At 41.1% G+C, this 21363-nt stretch overlaps 1 protein-coding gene across 3 annotated transcripts in view; it reads left to right on the top strand.

Moving 5' to 3' along the window:
• The window catches only part of SERTAD4 (SERTA domain containing 4), a 40114-nt gene extending 24691 nt beyond the window's left edge, over positions 1 to 15423 (top strand). For all 3 annotated transcript variants that reach the window (XM_053310581.1, XM_053310591.1, XM_053310570.1), the window contains exons 3-4: positions 1362 to 1477; positions 9708 to 15423. In XM_053310581.1, the coding sequence (XP_053166556.1) occupies positions 1362 to 1477; positions 9708 to 10436 (845 nt within the window). In that variant the 3' untranslated portion in view covers positions 10437 to 15423. The remainder of the gene's footprint in view (positions 1 to 1361; positions 1478 to 9707) is intronic.
• The last annotated feature ends 5940 nt before the right edge of the window (positions 15424 to 21363 follow it).

Here is a 21363-nt window from a genome sequence, read left to right as displayed (position 1 = left end):
GATGGTTATAAAATGTTTTAACATTTTGCCTGTTAGCTGCTACAAGAGCCACTGTGGCATGTTTATTTTAGCAAGGAAGAAAGAGCCCCGAGTTTCAGGGCTGAGCCCCATGCTCAGAACAAAGTTTGGGGGCTTAAGACCTGGTTAGCCCTGGCTCAAAGGAAAACTTATACCACCCAGTTTGCCTTTTCTATCATTTACTAGTGGTTTAAATTAACACTTTAAATTTAATAAAACTCCAAACAGGTGGCCATATTAAATGCTAGGCAATAATTAAAATTTTACTCTCTCTGGTAGCATATGGTCTGATTAGAATGCTATGACCCAGACTAGATTACAATATCCATTGGTCTCCAAAGAGCTAAAAGTAATTACATTTTTGGCTACCTGTTCCAAATCATTTCCTTTCTGCTGAACTTAAGAAGCATCATCCCAAGTTGGTTATTATATAAAATTATTAAGATTTGATATATGAATTAGAAATAGGATTGAGTTTTCCCATAAGCCCAGTATTTGTTCTTATAAGGCGAGTGGTTCAAGTGTATTTTACTTTCTAGCTGTTATTAAGAAACATGAAATTTGGTTAGGCAGCGGCGGGTGGGGGAAGTGGTGTGGCACTTGAGACACTCAGCCCAATCTTACCCATGTCTACTCACAAGTAAGTCTTACTAAGTTCAGCAGGATATACTTCCTTGAAAGTATACTTCCACAGGCAACAGCCCATTTAACCCAGTGCATTAATCATTCCTCCCAAAGAATTTGGAGAGCACCTACTATTTTTTATTATCTTTCCCAAGAAAGCAGCAGCATGTGCTATGAAACAGCATGTAGCAGTAGAAAAATAAAAATAAAAAGACACATTTTAATTACCAAAAATATCTGCCTGTGTTAGTGTTAGCTTTAATTTCACCAAGCATAGTTTCAGAAAAGTTGTGGATCTTGAGCAGCTAATATTGACTACTAATGTATTGAACGGAATTAGTCCTAATAAGTTCTACTAACTACTAATTCCTTAAGCTCGTATGGAGTGCAGTGATGAATGTTGTGATTAAAAAATGGGTTGGACATGTGGAACAAATGCTTTCCTAAACTCAAATATGCAGACTGCTTAAGCTGATGTTGCAGCTATGCTTAAATAAACAGTCATTCCCTCATCTGCTTTGTAGGAGAATCCTCCACTGCCCACAGTATTTTTCGCACGAGCTATGTTAAATTAGATTTTGTTTTGCTTAAAACTATAAACATATATAGAAATATGCAGCAGAGTTCTGATGTAGTGAGAGGGCAAAGGATAAGTATTTTCTTTGGGAAACCTCAAGGAGACCACATGTCACTTGTCATATATAATTTATTTTCCGCAGGATCCCACCACAGAGGAATTTCAAATCCTATAGCAACATCCAAGATTACATACTTTAAAAGGAAATATGTGGAAGAAGAGGATTTCCCTTCACCGCTTAGCAGCTGTACATCTAAAGTAAGTGTTCAAAGCAATAATTATCAAGTGTTGCTGATATGAAGTCACGCTTGCTTGAAATTGAAAATAGTCCGCCAGGTTATGCGAATAATCCAGCTGTTCCTATAAGAATTGGAGTTTTTTTAAAAAAATGTTATATCTCTTTTTTGACAATTGTACTGAAAATAGTTGTCATTTTGCTTTATTACTACATTCAGCAAGAAGAAACTAAGATATTTTGCCTATGTTAGTAAGTGAGAAAAGGTCTACGATGAACAGTTGTTCTCTGGGAAGTGTCTGGGCACTTCCAGCTCACTGCTCAGACATTTTGTGCTTGTTTGAATGTTAACCCTGCCCTCTCCCCATATTCCTATGCACACCGAGATCAGGAGCACACTTCCTTCATGCTGGTTGCCTGTTCCCCTGCGTAAAAGGTTATATATGAGCCCAGAGAATCCCATGGTTATTTTAATGTCTCTTATTGAAGCCATACACTCTAATACATGTTCTCTAGCAGGTAAAACATGGATGGCCAGATATAGTTTGGTGCCCAGGATAGAGAGTCCAAATGATTTCCTACCAACTGGCGGTGTCAGGATCTGCCTGGGTTAACGGGTTTGAACCGCCAAACAGAGACTTCCTCAGAGCAGGAGGAGGACCAAGACCAGGAGCCAGCTGCTGACCCCAGCTGAAACTGGGACTATCAGAACTACCTGCTGGACATTCGGAGGCTGCCATCTCAGAAGAAGCCCTCCCTAACCAGATAAGCAGCAAGACTAGGAAGACTAATACCCTCTGACCGGACCACCTGCCCCAGCTTCAGATCCTTGGCTGGCAGTGATGAGGGAAATTATTCATTTTGAATCCCATTGAAATTATCTCCCATTGAAATTATATGGATAAGTTATATTCCACATTGTGGAACTTGTCTTTTTAATTTCAGTGGGACTGTTTTGGGTAATTTTCCTCATCATGTCAGCTCTTCACTACCACCCCCAAGACCTCAGGAGCAGAGGTGATGATAGGCTTAGCCTGAAGCCCAGAACCAGGGACACACAATACCCACTTGACAGTCCAAAGCTTTCCATCCTCAGCCCTATCTGGGAGGAGCTGGGGCCACTACAAAACTGCCTGATGGCTGTTGGTGCAATAGTTCTTAGCTATTGTGAAATAGCTTCTTAGTGGTCTCCTCCCCAGGGGCCCAGGTTTTCTTGCTCAGAACCTGCTTATGCCACTCAAACCCTGACAGATAGCTCCCCTTCTGGCCAGTGAGATGAGAGAGCGAGTCAATCTCTCTGGATTGGCAGAAACAGGACAGCTGACAGAAATGATACCGTTAACAAAATTATTGAAAATTTGTTATCCTTTCATGGTACCCCCAAAATCTGCTGTGTGGGGTGGGTTTGGGGGATGCTACCTTTGGGGGTGCCAAATTGAGTAAAAGATCCAGGGTAAGGAGAACCCCACATCCAAATTAATGTGGCACTTCGCGTGGGTTCAGGCACTACGTTTAATCATTGTGTGGGTATGATTGGGGAGAAAGTGTGTTCTCTTTCTCAATGTGTCCAGAGGTGAGGTGGTAGCATCCGCAAAGGTCTGAAGATGCTGAACTGTGAGTCAGACATCCCAATTCAAGTCTCAGTTCAACCATGGCTAGTCTCAACCAATCCATTGTCCTCACCCTCAGCTTCCCCATTCCATATATAATTGTCATAAATCTGTTAGCTCAGCTAACCCAACAGGATTTACAACCCCCTTCAGCACTCCCTCTGTGAGTTAACAGAAAGTAGCAGCAAAGCTGCACAAAGGAAAACAAAAGGCTCACAAAGAAAATAATAAATGAATCAAATCCCCTGAACTGAACTAGGTACCCCCGTCTAACAATTACTGAGTAATAACTGAAAAGAAAACACAGAGCAAGGAATGAAAAGAACGAAGGACACCAGAACAAGGAATTAATGGAACAAAGCAGGAAAGCACAAACAAGGGCAAACTGGAACTTGGAAAAGTTGGGAATACAAAGTAGCACACGGTCTGCAGTCAGCGAAGGTTGCTAACAGCATCTGAGCAATTAACAGACTGCTAAATATATATGGCTCAAGAGAACCAGCAGCCAATCAGGCTTCCCTGAGTCAGCACTTCGGCTTCCTCTCTTGTGATCTCCTGCGCCTGCGTGACTCTCACTGAGCTTTCCTCTTGAGACGTCTTCTCAAGACATGTGAAATCCCAGCCGCCTTCTCCTCAGGATTCATGTCTGGCAGCTGTTCCAAATCTTCAGCTCCAGAGTCTGGTCTCCCTGCCAAATCCTGTTGCTGTGCCTTTGAGCCCTCACTAGCAGGCGAATCCTCCCGTTCCTGCTCTGACTCTTCTGAGTCAGAAGTCTGAGCCATGACAATAATGAGGAGACATTGATAATAGCCTGCCTTATGGGTTTATCATAAGAATTACTGAGGACCCTTTTAGATGTTACCATTCCTGTGCACAAGCTGCTGAAAACCCTTTCCCTAAAGCGATTCTCCATCAAAAACCAAGAAAACTTTAGGGAAGGAAAGCTGGTCTTGCAGCAGTGAGCATGAATTGTCTCCTTTGCTAAGTAGGGTTCACCTTGGTTTGCATTTGGATGGGTGACTACATATGAGAGCTGTAAGATATTCCCCTTAGGGGATGGGGCCCTAGATCACTGGTAGAGCATCTGCTTTGCATGCAGAAAATGCTGGGTTCACTCCCTGGTATCTCCAGGTAGGAGTGGTAGAGACTCCTTCCTGAATCCTTGGAGAGTTGCGGCCAGTCAGTGTAAACAATACCAAACTATATGAATCAATGATCTGACTCAGTTTATAAAACTTAAATGCTCCTTACTTTGTGCATCACCTAATAATCTGCATTGGAGCGATGTGGCCTACCACCTGTTCTCTTGACCCTTGCCCGACATGGCTAATACTATCTGGCAGTGGGGTTGTTGTAGAAGGCCTGGAAGAGATCATAAATGCTTCTCTGAGGGAGGGCAGATGCCTCCTTGCCTTAAGGAGGCAATTATTAGACCACTTCTGAAGAAGCCTGTCTTGGATTCCTCAGAGTTTAGCAACTGTCTCAGAGTTGAGCCTGTCTCCAGCCTTCCGTGGCTGGGCAAGGTAATTGAGAGGGTGGTGGCCTCCCAACTCCAGGGAGTCTTGGATGAAACTTATTATCTAGACCCATTTCAGACTGGCTTTCGAGTGGGCTATGGGGTGGAGACTTCCTTGGTTGGCATGATGGATGATCTCCAATTGGGAATTGACAAAGGAAGTTGACTCTGTTGGTCCTTTTGGACCTCTCAGCGGCTTTCGATACTATCGACCATAGTATCCTTCTGGAGCATCTGAGGGGGTTGGGGGTGGGAGGCACTGCTTTGCAGTGGTTCCACTCTTACCTCTCGGGCAGATTCCAGATGGTGTCCCTCGGGGATTATTGTTCCTCAAAAACTGAACTTTGGTATGGTGTCTCTCAGGGCTCCGTATTGTCTCTGATGTTTAATATCTATATGAAACCGCTGGGAGAGATCATCAGGAGATTTGTTGCAGGGTGTTATCTACTTATGGCACCCAAATCTTTTTCTCCATGTCAGCAACATCAGGAGAAGGCATAACCTCCCTAAATGCCTTGCTGGAGGCAGTGATGGGTTGGATGAGAGGTAACAAGCTGAGGCTGAAACCAGATAAGACAGAGGTACTTATTGTGCGGGGTTTAGAACTTGGGAGATGATTTTGATCTGCCAGTTCTAGATGAGGTCACACTTCCCCAGAAGGAACAGGTACACAGTCTGGTACACAGGTACACAGTCTGGGTATGCTTCTGGACACAAACCTCTCCCTGGTATCCCAGGTTGAGGCAGTGGCCAGAGGTGCCTTTTATCAGCTTTGGCTGATGCGCCAGCTGTGTCCGTTTCTAGAGATAAATGACCTCAGAACATATGCTGGACACCTCCAGACTTGACTACTTCAATGCGCTCTATGTGGGGCTGCCTTTGTACATAGTCTGGAAGCTACTGCTGCTCCAGAATGTGGCAGCCAGGTTGGTTTCTAGGTCATCTCGGAGAGACCATATCATTCTTCTCTTAAAAGATCTACACTGGTTGCCAATACGTTTCTGGGCAAAATACAGGGTTTAGGTTATAACCTATAAAGCCCTAAACAGCTTGGGCCCTGGGTATTTAAGAGATGTCTTCTTTGTTATGAACCACACCGCCCATTGAGGTCATCTGGCTCATCTGGCAGCTACTCAGGGACGGGCTTTCTTCATTGCCGCCCTGAGGCTTTGGAACACGATTCCTGCTGAACTAAGAGACTTGCACTTTGGGCGGTATACAAATGCGTTAGATAGATAGATAGATAGATAGATAGATAGATAGATAGATAGAGTGCATGCCAAGGCTGCCCATGGCACGCACACTCTGCACGACATTTAGATGGTGCATGCAACAGAGAGTAATTACACTGGTTGCCAGCTTGCTTCTGGGAAATGCAAGGTACTTGCACATACCTTCACAGCCTAGGGGCTCACATAACAGAGAAAACCATTCCCTGTTCTTGAGTGGCCTCTCCAACGAGGTACAAAGCTGTTCCTCCTTCATAGCCATGTATTTATTTGTTTGTTTGTTCATATTTATATACCACCCTATGTTCTAAGTCCCCAGGGTGGTTGACAAGATAAAAATAATAAAATTTCAACAAAGCAACATAAAAAATAGAATAAATGCAGCTTAACAATTTAGAGAAGGGGTAACGCATTGGCTGAAAGCCTGAATAAAAAGGGCAGTCTTCACTTCCCTCCTAAAGCCTGGGAGAGGGAGCAGCTGCAAGTGAGTTCCACAGCCTGGGGGCAACAACTGAGAAGGCCCTGAGAATCCATAGAAAGTCTGGTTCAGAAGGATTATGGTTGTTATTTGCTGTGGTAACGTTTATGTTCTTCTCTCCTATAACAGATTGTTGTTGTCTTTTAATTGTGTTGAACGATGTGTCTGTGAGACTGTAAGCCACTTTGAGCCTTAGGCAGGAGAACTTGGGCATGATTTTCAAAATGCCACTGTCTGTTCTGGCTGGGAAACAATCCTTGTGATAGATAATGTTTGTGAAGCATGTTGAATACCTGAGAAAAGCACAATATAAATACTATATAAATAATAATAATTACTACTATTTACTATTATAAACTACATTTCACTCTGTAAGACTGTTGTTATCTATCTATCTATCTATCTATCTATCTATCTATCTATCTATCTTTATGTTTTGTTGATTAGAGGTTTGTCCCAGTGAGGATCCTGTAGAGATTGTGGGGGGTGGAGTCAGAAAGAAAAGGGAGGGAAAGGAGGAGAAAATTGAGTTGTTCCTGGAATAAAGTCTAATTTAAACAAACATAAGACTTATTTAACATTGTATTTATGAGGGAAGCAGCTATAATATGAAGAGGCTGTGCTATTCACCATTTTGTTACAAACTACCTTTCGGTTCTATTCACCTTGTATTATTCAGAAACTATTATTGCATTCATTGTGAATTTGTGTAAGACAGAAGAAGAATCTCTACAAAGGGGGAGCTGTACTATGCAGGTTTCCCTAGACTTACTTATAAAGGAACAGTCCAAAGTAACAAATAAAATAAATCATAACATAATTTAGTTATCTGCTATTCCTGGCTGCATTGGCTGTGGTTTTACTGTTTGAGGGTGAATTAATAACAAAAACGCCAATCAGAGCTGTGTGGGTCCCTAAAAGCAGTTTTATGGAGTAGCACAGCATGGATAAATTGGAACTGAACATACTTGAAAGTGCTACTCTGCGGTTGTAGTCCTGAAGAATGCTCCCATTAAAGATAAGACTTGTACTTTCTGAATCATAATAGATTTCAGCATGAATACTACACTATTTTGCTGAATACTTGCAAAATAAGATAGATACGTATCTTATCTATTTTTTATTTTCATTCATTCATTTGTTCTCTCTTCCCCCCCCCCCATGAAATTAGTGCTTGGGGAGAAAATACCACTTTAATAGTTCTTGTGACTGAGATTTTCCCCTCAGCCTGTAATAATAGAGATAATATATTAGAACATTGCAAGATTCCCATATGTGGACATCTGGAAAATCAAGCTTTAAGCCCAGGGGAATAAGTCCGATGCCAAGGTTCATTTGTACCATGACCTTTTTGCTAAGTAAGATTGCCAAATGTGATGGTGATTTTAAAGAGGGAGATAGTTTTCCACTGGGAACTGGAAAGAGACCAGTAGATAGTTTCACAGAAAGCACAGAGCAGTCTGCAGATATTTATCAGTTTCCAGTTACAGAAAACAGTGATGGCAACTGAACTAGAGACCTTGAGGTGAAAGATTATGTCCCTTTTAAATTGCTTTAACCACACAGTCTATACAATGGGCTTGTTGTATAGAAACATGAATTTATTGTAAACAAGAACTTTAAAAATACGGACTGTTTCAACTAATTGTTTAATCCTGTGTCATTTTGTTTTCTTCTTTTCCATAGTTTATATATATATATATATATAGAGAGAGAGAGAGAGAGAGAGAGAGAGAGAGAGAGAGAGAGAGAATTAACAGTGAATTATGTTTTTTAAAAGGACACATAAAAAGACCTCAAATCGTTAAAAGGCACAAGTGCGTCAAAATCTTCAGCACAGAAGTTTTGCCTAGAGGGAAGGTCTACTGCACTACTTTGAGAGAGACTGCATGTTTGTGTGAAATTGGAAAGTTTCCCTGTTCTTCATAAGAAAGATTTTCCTTCTCTGCCAAAGTTTTGTGGCCACCAGGGGCAAGAGAAGGGGAAAAAAAGCTGGACGTAAAAAGGAGCATCTCACACAATATTTGCTTATGTTCCAGCCTATACAAGCCTGTGAAAGAAGGCACAAAGGAGGCAATTGTGTCAAGGCCAAATTTATGGACCGGGAACCTTCACTCCCACTTCAGCGGGTCTTCTGAACCTGGAGAAATTCTCTGGGTACTTCTTTTTCTGAATCTGCTGATTACAGAAAGAAGTGGCATTGCTTTCTATGTTTTAAAGCTGCTTCTTTCTTTACTTTGCACAAATAGTAAAGGAAAGGCAGAAATGGCTTGAGCAAACAGGAAGTGACATCACAGCTCCAAGTGGCAGGAATTAAAAAGAAGTGCCAAATGACCGCAAGTTCATTTCAGAATTGGGAGTGGCTTCTTGGGAAATCTGTGTTATAAACCATAAAGCTAGTTAAGGAAAGAAGGCAGTTATCTTAACCTAGATTTTCAGTGATGAGGGACTTCTCTATATTCCTTAACATTGACCCAGTTCATGTGTTTTCCTGCAAGCCTCCTAAGAAATCCTGCTGAATTAAGGCTGAACCTCTACAATTATGCCATCCTTGGTGGTGGTGGTTGTTTTCTTTGACACTGTGACACCACTTGACTCACAAAGACAGTTGTAATGGCATGAAAAGAATAAATATTCCTGTCCTGGTTTCTGCTAGACTTTGGCTACTGTCTAGCTTTCTTAAATGCAGAAAGTCTTGCTGTAGTAAGCACGACCATACTAGAGAGCAAGCCACCTGACCATTTGATGGGTTTGGAAGAGCTGATGGGGCTTCAAAAGTGTATGGTGATTTTGCTGGTTTGTCTTGTGCATAGCTTATATTATCTGCTTATGTCATTTATTGTGTTTTATTATGGTTTATTTGTTTTAGTCTTTTATTGTGGATTTTATGCCTTTTCAGTATTCTTTCATTGTAGGACACTTTGAGTAGCAGTGTGCTGAAGGGGTGGAATATAAATATTTCAAATAAATAAATGAGTGTGTGTGTGTGTGTGTGTGTGTGTGTGTGTGTGTGTGTGAATGCGTGAGTGAATGAATGAAACAAACAAACAATTATATACATAGCTATAGTGCAGCGGGGAAATGACTTACTTAGCGAGCAAGAGGTTGCTGGTTCGAATCCCCGCTGGTGTGTTTCCCAGAATATGGGAAACTCCTATATTGGGCAGCAGCAATATTGGAAAGTGCTAAAAGGCATCATCTCACACTGTGCGGAAGGAGGCAATGGTAAACCCCTCCTGTATTCTACCAAAGACAACCATAGGGCTCTGTGGTCACCAGGAGTCGGCATTGACTTTAGGGCACAACTTTACCAAAATGAAATGATGGCCAGATGGTCAAACATCTTCTGGGTCAACTTACCACAGTCCCACTAATATTTTTTTCGTTGTTGTTCTTGTCTCTTTTGTCTTTTGTTTGCAGACAATCTCTGTCTTTGAGGAGCGGGCACATATCCTTTATATGTCTTTGGAAAAACTGAAGTTCATTGATGACCCTGAGGTCTACCTAAGGAGATCTGTTCTCATAAACAATTTAATGAAGAGAATTCATGGGGAGATTATTATGCAAAACAGTTGGTGTTTCCCTGCTTGCTCTTTTGGCAGCACTTCAGCCCAAGAGTGGTTCATGTCTCATGACTGTCCCTACAGGAAACGCCTTCGGATGGCAAGAGAGGACGGTGAAAAGATCCACACCTGCTGCTTTTATCAAGAATGTGGCAGCCACTATTTAAGTTTACCCTTATCTACTAATTCTGCAATTGGAAATTCCTCCTCTTCCTCCTCCTCCTCTTCAGTATCTTTGCCAAGTTGTTCTCAACAGGAAGAATACAGTGTCAGCAGCACCCCTCTTTACAGGAGTGATGATCAGATACATGCCAATGAAATGTTCATTACTAATGTTGGGCCACATGGGAACCAGGACAAGACAATATTAAGCAATGAGAAAGGAGCCCATGAAATGGAACGAGACCGTGTTTCGGACTGGGAACCTATGAAAAGTGATCATGGCATTGAATGTAAAAGCAAATATTATGATTATTTTGAGACAGGGCGTGGTGACAAGAACAACATGAATTGGAAGAAATCCTTACGGAAAAGGGAATGCTTGCCAGGTGGCAAAATTTGTTGCAGTAAAGGAAGTAAAATATGAACCATCTTCACAATTATTCTGAAGCATGCACAGCATGTTGAATTTCTCAAACAACATTTCATTCCGAATGGATGTTCTTATAGTTTTATACAACCAATACAATCATGTCTCAAGCTTCGTGGATAGTTTTAATTATTGGAGAGCAGATTGCATCAAAGTGTATGTATGGTCTGCATCCCAGAACTATTTATAAATATATGGAGTCTTCATAAAGAGCACATTTGAATTGTGATGTATAAGTCTATTTTAGCTTTTGTTCCTGAAAGAACCAATAAACCAGATGGAGAAAACAAAACCTTTCCCACATATCCTCCCCTCGGGGAGCCAGACATGAATCAAGAGGAATCTCCTTTATGCTTATCAATTAATTATATATTTGATAGACAAATCATTACCAGCAAAGGGGGTGGTATACTTCTTGTCCAACAATAATTGCTGCGAGAAAGACTGGATATAGTTGAAGAGGAATAAACCCACATCATGATCTAGTATTGACACTATTCAGAAATATTTAAGTGTCTGGTTCAACCAACCCAGCAGGGTGCAATAACACCTTTTTATGGAAATTTAAATCAAAAATACCACACACAGCTCCAGCACAAGTACAGTTTTCAAATAAGCTGCAAGAATGAACAAGCCTTATGGTGGTTTATTGCTATACAGGGCGGAGTTTCTTTGGTGCCTTACTTTTTATCTTAATTTTTCCAGGGTGAAAATTAAGTTTAAAAAACAGAGCTTCAGCAGGGATGTAACCTAAACAGGAAAAAAATAATAATAACAGGGTGGATCAAATATTATTAGAAACCTGTATCCTTTGAAATACTAAGTTTGATTTCTTATTCAAACGCCTCTATTCTTCCTTTTTGCTCAATTGCTTTTTGATTTGCCATCCTTAGGAAGGGATTGAAGAAGAAACAATAGAGAGACATCTCTTGTAAACAAGCATTAGCTGCTTGAACATTTCTATGGCAACTGTCTGTTGCTGTGATTTTTCCTTTTTCTTTCTGGTATAATGAAGTTCATGAACCAGTGGCATGCTTTATACTTTACTCTGTTTCACATCATTTTCTCTCTTTAAAATTGTAAAGAGCATGTACTGGGTTTTCATATAACTTTAGGGTTTTTTATGTTGGGGGAAAAAGCACAATGTTAATAAATGATGTGGTAATGAGATTTTTATCTGAAATGAATGTAAGGGTTTTAATCTTTTTTTTTTTTAAGAAAAAGATTATCTTGGAGAAAATAGGGGGTATCATCTCTAATTGTAAAAAAAAAAAAAGGTCAGCTTCAAGTGTCTCCGTTTTAAAATGCACATTTTGGGCAGGAGCTGGCTTGAAGTTTGAGTGCCACTGATAGCAATGAGATGGTTAAGCACACAATACAACCCTTTACATTTATGCTCAGTCCTAGGGAGAAGGACATAAATTAACAGGACTATCAACAATGACAAAATGCTTAATTTTGGCTGAATTATGCTATTAATTTTGTTCAAGGTGAATGAAGAACTTCCTCTCACCTGAACCCAGCCTATCTTTCAGTCACCATAGATCCCCAAATGATCAGCAGTCGCTTTTCCAAAGCTTGTCATTGATCCCCTACAGACTCTATAACGGTATTCACATGACCTACCGGGCGGGTGGTGGAGAAGGCAGGGTTTCACCTATCTCCCCCCAAAACGATAAAACAAATGTTGCCTCGAGCGCAGGCTGTACTCCCAGATGATCTGTGCTATGCCAAGCAGTGCAGATCTCCGGAGGCCAAGATGACACATTCCAGCCTCTGCATATCCCCACAATGCACCGTGCAATGAGCATGGAGCATTGGGGAGATCTCCCAGGAGATGGGTGCTGTAGGTGCCCATCTCTGTTCACTCGGGCTGGAAGCAGCCCAGGCATACACATGATCCCGGCAGCTGGGTTGCGGGCGCACTCACGCCTCTAACCTCAGCTAAAGGCCTGGCTACAAAGTGGGGTTAAGCTGGGCAAGAGCTCTGGGATAGGGAGCTAGCCTGGAAGGAAGTGGTGGGTACTGGCTAGCGTGTCACTCACTGGAACTTCTGCTGCTCTGAGCAGCTTCTGGATCAGACACTGGCTGACATCCTGAGACTAACAATGCAACGTCAGCCACTCAGACCTCTGGGACACCACAAGCCCTAAGGCTTTTCATTTCAGAAATAAAATCTTGATTTCCCCGTCAGAATAACTGCATCGAAAGTGTTTCCACACAAGAACAGGGACAGATGCATTTGTGGTCTTGGCTGTTTATAACCTGTGGGCACTAGAGTGATTAATGGCATTTGAAAGGTACCATATGATTGAAGAATTTGTGCCTTAGGGCTTGTGGTGTCCCAGAAGTCTGAGTGGCTGACATTCTGACTAACAAAGCACCAGTGCAATGGGAAAAGCACTGGTGTAACACCAGTGCTTCTGAAGAGTTCCAGATTAATTCTGCAGAAGAGTAGTGTGTATATGGGGGGATTTCAGTGACTTCCCCTTCCCTCGAAAGCCCTCTGGGTTCACCTGAAAATGTATCCTGAGGGTTGCACAGCCTATTTTCAGGTGGCACAAAGCGTTTCCTGGGGAAGAGGAGGTGGTTGAAATTTGCTCCCACTTCTGAGCCAACAGTGAAACTGAGTTAGTTGAACTTTTCAGAATCACCGTTGCTTCTCCCATTGCATTGTTAGTCTCAGGATGTCAGCCAGTGTCTGATCCAGAAGCTGCTCATTCTAACAATATATTTGGGCACTGGCTGTGAATACTCAGGGGTCAAGGAAAGGCACTCTGCACATACCCAGAAACACTTTTGTCTTGACAAGTAGTTCACATTTTCCAGGGCTGGGTCTGAACATTAAAATAGATTCCAGGGTTTAGTCCTGTTGAGCCCTAGATCAACTTAAGTCCTAGCACTGGACAACACTTAAAAGTTTTCCCCACCATTATTTTAGTAGTGAAATGGGCAAGAGTTCGCTGTAGGGTGTCAAAAGGGCTAAAAATGGTATGGATTTAAAGCAATTCCTTTACATTGTCTTTTATATTTGTAGTGGAGGAGATTTTCAACAGTAGGTGTATGTATAGTGATGGAAAATATGGCTCTATGGCCCCCTTTTCTATGGCATTCATAGTCCACTAGGATGGCTAAGCAGCTTCCCTCCATCCTCATTTTCAAAGGACATGCCTACTACTTCTTTCTTGTTCCTTTAGGAACATAGGAAGCTGCCATATACTGAGTCAGACCATTGGTCCCTCTACCTCAGTATTGTCTACCCAGACTGGCAGTGGCTTCTCTGAGGCTGCAGGGAGGAATTTTTCTCAGACCTATCTTGAAGAAGCCAGGGAGAGAACTTGGAACCTTCTACTCTTCCCAGAGCGGCTCCATCCCCTGAGGGGAATATCTTACAGTGCTCACATGTTTAGTCTCCCATTCATATGCAACCAGGGCAGACCCTGCTTAGCTAAGGGGACAAGTCATGCTTGCTACCACAAGACCAGCTCTCCACCCATGTTATGCTTCATGTTATGCATAGGTTGTATTGAAATAACTTGCAGCAACTGTTCTTCTTTATGTGGAGAAGGGGTAGAGTGATTTCCTGTAGCCTCTTTTACATCTTTTCTCTTCATTATGATAAAAGCTCTAGGATCCCCATTTGTCTCCCAATGGAATTAAACACATGCACAGTATAATGGCCCTTTTGCAAAGGCCTGGCTCACACAGTTCTTCAAATTTGGTTTAATGTGAGTTACCAATATTAGTGTGACTGAACCCCATACCAAGGTGGTTTATGGCTGGAGATGAATTTGAGATTCCTACTTTGGCGTGGGTTCACACACTCACACTAATGTTGTTATTAACCCACATTACGCCTAGATTCAAACAACTGTGTGAACCAGACCCAAGGGTACTCAATTTATCCAAGTGGACTGGATGACATCCAAAGTATTAGGACAACCAAGAAAAGTTTAATATCTTCCTAAATACAGAGGTAATTGGATATCATTATCCGCTTACCATTCGTCATTATCAATGGCTACTAGTTTGGTGGCTGTGGGCCATCTCCAGCCTCAGAGGCACAATGCCTCTCAATACCAGTTGCAGAGGAGCAAGAGCAGGAGAGAGGGCATGCACATACCTCTTGCCTGTGGGCTTCCCAGAGGCATCTGGTAGGCCACTGTGTGAAACAGGATGCTGGACTAGATGGGCCTTGGGCCTGATCCAGCAGGGCTGTTCTTGTGTTCTTATTATCGTTATACCAGATAATTACCAACTTTTATCTGGTGTACATGGTAAGTATTCTTAAAAGAAATCTACTTTATAATTTTCAATATGTGCCCGCCCGCCCCCCACCCACAAACACACACACTACAGACAAGGGGAAATAATGCCAAGTAGTAAGCTCAAGGTCTTAGATGGCACATGATCAGTTTTCCAGAACCAGATCCTTGACCATATATGACTTCATTTAGGGTTTCAGTGCCTCAGCTCAATGTGCATTTTAAAACACAAATTTGAAGTTACACAATGTATCTCTTACTGATACCTTCTGTTGTTATCTTCAAAAACTTGCAATTCACAAAAGATATATTTGCATAAGGTTATCCCATTTTTATGCCAGAATTAGGAAATTCATGAGGATGATCAATGTTAGAGACATTGGCATTTAAAAAAAGTTATCCTACCTTATTTCTCCAAGACAAAAACTTTTTTTTTATTGCTATCAATATTAAATATAGGTCTCATTCATACAGTGTATGAGTAGGATCATTTAGTCATTTGTCCACATGGACCAATTTTTTTTTAAAGTTAATTTTCCTTGTGTTATATTCAGTTGAAAATAGGAAATCTGTTCTTTTTCAATGTATGTCAAACATCTGATGTTTTAAGCTTAGCTATTTAGGTACTTGTATACTAAGGTGGTGTTGTAGTAAAGTGAGTTTTTCTTGATATATATTTATTAAAATGATAAAAAATCATTTTGATTTAAATCTTTAAATGTTTTAATTGTGGTTTTTTCCCCTTTTGCCATCAAGAAAGAAAATTTAAACAAAATCCTTCTATAATCAATTGACAGCATATATGACTGATTCTGGTATCATTGACTAGACTACCCCAAGGAGCCAATATCAGTTTTCAGAACCTTCAGCACATTATTTTGATATGCCAACATTATATGCTGGTGGATACAGCTTTCATTCTGAAAGTGCTAATACATTCTTGCTTGCAACTGGAAATTCTTTCTCCCTGATCCAAAAATTGTTGAAGCATAAGGATGTATAGCTTGTCCCAGTTTTGGATTGGGCCTGATCCAGCAAGTCTCTTTTTATGTTCTTATAGAGAAGTTCTTGGGAGGACAGGTCTATCACTGGCCATTGGTCTGGATGGCTGTAGGCTATCTCTAGGTACAGAGCCAGGAGGCCTCTGAATACCAGTTGCAGGAGAGCAATAGTGGGATAGGAGGAATGCCTTCATCTCCTGCTTGTGGGCTTCCCAAAGGTATCTGGTGTGCCACTGTGGGAAACAGGATACCGGACTAAATAGGCCTAGGGCCTGGTCCAGCAAGGATCATCTTACTTTCTTATGGATTTACAGTCTTGCTTGCTATGGCAAATCCACCCTCCCAACCTATGGCTGGTTTGTAGCTGCCATAATCCAACATTTGTGCCTTGGCTTAAGCTATGTCAAGAGTGCTGGCCACTATTATGAGGCAGAGAGCTCCTTTTTTGAGTTTTGGGAGAGAAATAAAAACATCCCATGATTTCAGATGTTTCTTGAAATTGAAATTTCTTGGACCAAGTGTGCGCCAAACTCCAGATATGGAGATCTGCTTATGGAAATAGACTTCTTCACATATATCAGCAGTTGGATCAGAAACTGTGCAGATTACCCAGATTTAGATATTGTCTATATCTGCAACCAGATTCAGATATTGTCCATCCAAAGTGCCTTACTTTAAATGAGATGTGCATTTACATTTTCATTGCAAACTGCCCAGAGATGCAAGTTTTGGGCGGTATAGAAATATTCTAACTAACTAACTAACTAACTAAATAAATAAATCACATCCCTATCCTCATTATGGTGCAGCCAGGGTATTCACCTTTCCATGTGCTGTAGAAGTACTGTAACAGTTTTGACAGATCCTTGAGTGTGTGAGGCCCATGAATCTTTATACAAAGCAATGGATATGCATATGTGTGTACATTGTACAATTTCAGCTATTCTTATAATCTGGAGAGGACCCCCCCACCCCCTGCCAAATTCTGACTTGCAAAGTAATAGAATTGTTGGTACTGAAAAGACCTCACCAGATGGTGAATTTACTTTGATTAACCATGGAAGGGCAATTGTGCATTCATATATTGTCCAGCTTTAAGTCGAAGGCCTTGTGAGCTACTGGGGAGTACTCCATACATGATTCGGGTTTTCATTGCTCACTGGAGCTTAGCCTGATCTATGTCCAGGGTTAAAAATATCCACATTTTATGTAGGTTTTTTAGGCAAGTTCAAAATATCCATAACTCACAATAATTCAACCATCTTAATCTCGCGGTAAAGCCTGCTGTCTGGGAAAGCTCCTGAAGAACTGTATTTTCTTTGGGGCAGAGGTGTATCTAGGGAAAATAGTGCCTAGGGCAAGCACTGAAATTGCGCCCCCTGTCCAAACATCTGACACCCATCTTTCAGATAACTTTACCATAATATCAGCTGAAAAATTCAAGTCAAACTCATTAATCTTTTAATCTTTCAAAAACTATTTAGCAGTGGATGTAGCCAGACCAAAAAGTGCTGGAAAAATACAAATTTCAGTATGTTGGGGCTCCTGAAATACCCAAATACTCTGTGGAGGTGTACTTGGAAAACTAAACAGAAGTGCCTGTCTAATTCTCTACTATGCATTGTAGCATCACTATTACATAAGTTTTAAAAATAAATGGAGAATTTGGCTTTTCCCAGATACTCTGAAAATAATTAAAGGATATACAGAGTAAACTGTGTCACTGCTTGGAATATATTCTAGTATTTCAGAAAGATAGTTAAAATGAGAGAAAGAGAGCAAGAAACTCCCAGTGGGCCTTAATACTAAAGATTTCACACTGATTCAAAGACAAACTCACCATTAATAGCCATATTATTAAGACATCACATTTAACTCATTTATCACAAGAAGCAAAGTAAGAGCAAATGAATATAATTCTAGCTCATGAGCTTCAGCTCAGTATTCACAAGCCCTGATTCTCTGTACATAGTGCAAAACTGAATATGTGTACAGTGACATATATTAAATTTTTAAAAAATATTTAACCTGTAGCCCCTTCAAGGGGCTTCCTAAAGGCCATGGGGGGTGTCTACAAAGATTTCCCCTCCCCTCGCTGGCCTCTAGTGCCTCGCAGGGACCATTTGAGCATGTGCAGTGGCCATTTTTTAAAATAACTGGTTTTTTAAAGGCTGCTGAAAACAAAATGGCCGTTGTGCATGCTCAAATGGCCTCTGTGAGGCCTGGCATGGCCTAGGGCCTCACAGAGGCCATTTGAGCATATGTGGTGGCCATTTTGTTTTCAGAGGCCATTAAATTTTTTTTTTAATTTTAAAAATGGCACCCCCCTTCAAGTGGCACCTGGGGCACGTGCCCTGCCTGCCCCATCATAGATATGCCTCTGCTTCGGGGTACTACATTTTAAGAGAATATGCTGAGGGATTAGAAAAGTCACAAAGAAGAGCCATGGGAAAACCTACACAGAAAATTTCAAGGGGAAGGAACTGGTTACACATTGACAAAAGAAGATTAAGGGGGATGTCAGTTTTCACATACTTAAAACATTAAATAAAAAAAGGATAATGATAGTTAAACTGCAATTATCTGAAGTTAGGACAATAAGCACTAGGTTCAAATTCCTAGCATTAGATTAAGGCTAAACATCAAGGAAAACCTTCCAAGAATCAAAGTTCTAGAATCAAGAAACTAATGTGCTAGCATCTGAAAGGGATGTGAAGAAGATACTGCTCTGATCCTGATTTATTTATTTATTTTTGTCATACTATTCCTTAGGAAAAAAATTAAACTTAGAAAGTTTGGATGAAAGAACATCTGTGCAAGACCAAGGACTGGACTATTTAAGAAAGTGTTTGCAAGAAGGAGGGCTCCAATCTGCATTCAGTAGTCTGGAACATTTCCTTACAAGTAATTCCTGTGCTGCCCTTTGTGTCTAGGCAGTTCGCCCAAGCAAAAAGCAGCACAAGAACAAGACAAGGAGATATAGTTTCCACCTTCTCCGTCCAAGAAGAAATGCATATGTGCAGGCACTGCTTTACCAACTATCGACTCACCTCACTCCCTGGACCTCCTGCAGCAATGCACATCTGTCGAGGCAAGATGTCTGGCAGCTCATCTATTGCTAACTACTGTGTTATTAGGATATTACTATCCTCTATAGACTAACTACTGTGTTTAACCTGCAGCTCTGGCTTCTACTCCACCAAGATATCCTGGAGCAGCTGGAGCAATCTCATCTTTCTTACACAGGCATCATTACACAGACATCCAACACTAAGAGATCTCTTAATTGGTCATTTTTAAAAACCCAAACAAATCAGGCACTACCCAGTACCAGGAGCCAATTTGAATAAGCCATGATTATATCAGGCACCAGAGTTGGGTAACCATATAGTTTTCAGGTAACAGAGACCATTCACAGTTCAGATGCCCATATGAACCTACCTGGACATTAAGAATGACTTCGTTGCCAATCTTAAGTGGTGCTCTCTGACCTGCCACTGTCTCAGCTTCTGTTGGTAAGGTCCATGGACAGAGACATTTTAGTGGTGGTGGAGGTGGTGGAGCCACATCTCTGGAATATCCTCCTTGTGGAGGTCTGCTAGGGGCTATCATTGGAAGTTTTGAAGAAATCAGTCAAGAACCTGCTATTGCAGGAAGTCTTTGGTGGAATGTTTTTAGCTGGCCCCTGTAATCGTGCTTTACCTTACGTGGATTGTTCTGTTTTTGCTATACTGAACTTTTTAATGCTGTTGGTTTTGTGTGTTTATTGCATGTATTGTTATGTTTTATGGTTTTATTGTTTTTATTACTTACATACTTACTAGTATTATTACATACTGCTTTCCCACAAAAAAGTTCTCAAAGAAGTTTATGTAGAAAGTTACTATTACTTTTTGATGAGCTGCCGTGTAAAGTCTACTGATTTGAAAGGCAAGATGCAAATCACAACAACAACAACAACAACAACAAAATTGGGAATTGCAGGGGTGGGGTAGGGGATGGATAGGATAGGCAAAATACACAAACGTATTCTCTAGAAGGGCATGGTCAGAAAAAAATGTGTGACATTGGGCAAGCCATATTAAACAAAGGAAATGAAACAGATGCATATATTAATTCAATGATTGTTTTGTTAGCTTCCAAAATGGATACTTTAAAATGACAATTAGGAGACCCACCCAATATTATTAAGCAGTACAAATAATACATGTTCAGCTCATCACAGGTTTCAGATGGAGGGCTTTGGGAATCAGTGACACATGGGATTTTCTTGGCTAGTGGTATTTTAAAACAACAACAACAACAACTATGTATGAAATATTTATTTATTATCTTTCTATCCTGTTTGTACATAGACACACACTTTGCCCCCACCCCATGGTCTCCCATCCAGATTGCTAATCAAGTCCACTGGCTTAGCTTTGAGAATGCTACAAGACCTGGTATCCTCAGATTATTCACTGTTCAGTGATACTGTAAAGAAGCAGAAGTAGTTTTCCTTTTGCACTTTCAGCACCAAATAAACTTTCATTGCTAGAATGAATGTCAGAACAATTGGGTCTTTCTTCCAAATCTATTACTTGCGCTTTCCCCCCTGTTGTTAAACCTTGATCAATAAAGCATGGAATCTGAAGGGTGTATCAGAATCTAATCTCATATCCTGACCTATGATACAAAGTAGATAGTTACATCCTGCTGGTTCTATTTAATGAGCTTCTGGACAGAACCATTTCAAAGCATGGCAGCCATAAAAGAAAGCCTACCTGTCCAACCAGGCTGTTGGCCATTGTGTTTATTCTTCCTCAGCTCATATTGGCTCAGCACTGCAAAATAAACCCAGTCTGGGCCTATTGCTGTGTATGCTCACAATTGCCTTTTCACGGGCTTATGCATCCAGAAAAGGCACTATGGGCAGGTTTTGCCCTCTGGGTGACCACCCATAGAAATAGTCATGGGGAGAGGCCTTATTTAAGACTTAAGGCATTTAATAAAATGCACTAGTTTACAAAACACTACCGAGTGCAACATAATGAAGACAATTTTTTAAAACTTATAATTATATGTTTATTTTTGTACTGTTTTGAGCACTCAAAACAGCATACAACATACATAAATTATATTAAAACTTTGGGGCACCAAATTGGTAAGGCTATTCAGGGTGGTTAAAAACCAAAATAGATTGCAAAGAGCTCCAAAAGGATTTTTCTAAGCTGAGTGAACAGGCAGCAAAATAGCAAATGTGGTTCAGTATAAATGAGTGTAAAGTGATGTACATTGGAGCATAGAATCCCAACTTCACTTATTTACTGATGAGCAGTAGCGACCAGTGCGGGTGCCGCTGTGGGATGGCGAGAGGCACTTTAAAGCATAAATCAGTAGGTGCTTACCTCAGCTACCACCCCACTTGAAAGCCTTTCTGAGAAGTTTACCACCCAGCACCTCCTGCGGCAGGGAATCGGCTCTGCCACTTACCTGGTGGGGGCCATTTGCATGGCCAGTAAATGCACTCCATGCATGTGCAGAGGCATGTGCAGAGGCAACAAGAGCCCTGGAAAGAGGCAATCCGTGAGAACTATATTTGCTTATCAAACTATTCCTCATTCGACTACAGGAAAATCACCATTTGAACTGCTGAGAGGACGTAAAGCTACCACCAAA

Source organism: Hemicordylus capensis, chromosome 1 (assembly GCF_027244095.1).
Source record: "Hemicordylus capensis ecotype Gifberg chromosome 1, rHemCap1.1.pri, whole genome shotgun sequence".
Lineage (NCBI taxonomy): Eukaryota > Metazoa > Chordata > Lepidosauria > Squamata > Cordylidae > Hemicordylus > Hemicordylus capensis.
Note: the sequence above shows the minus strand (reverse complement) of the source record. Positions and strands in the feature narration are given on the sequence as shown.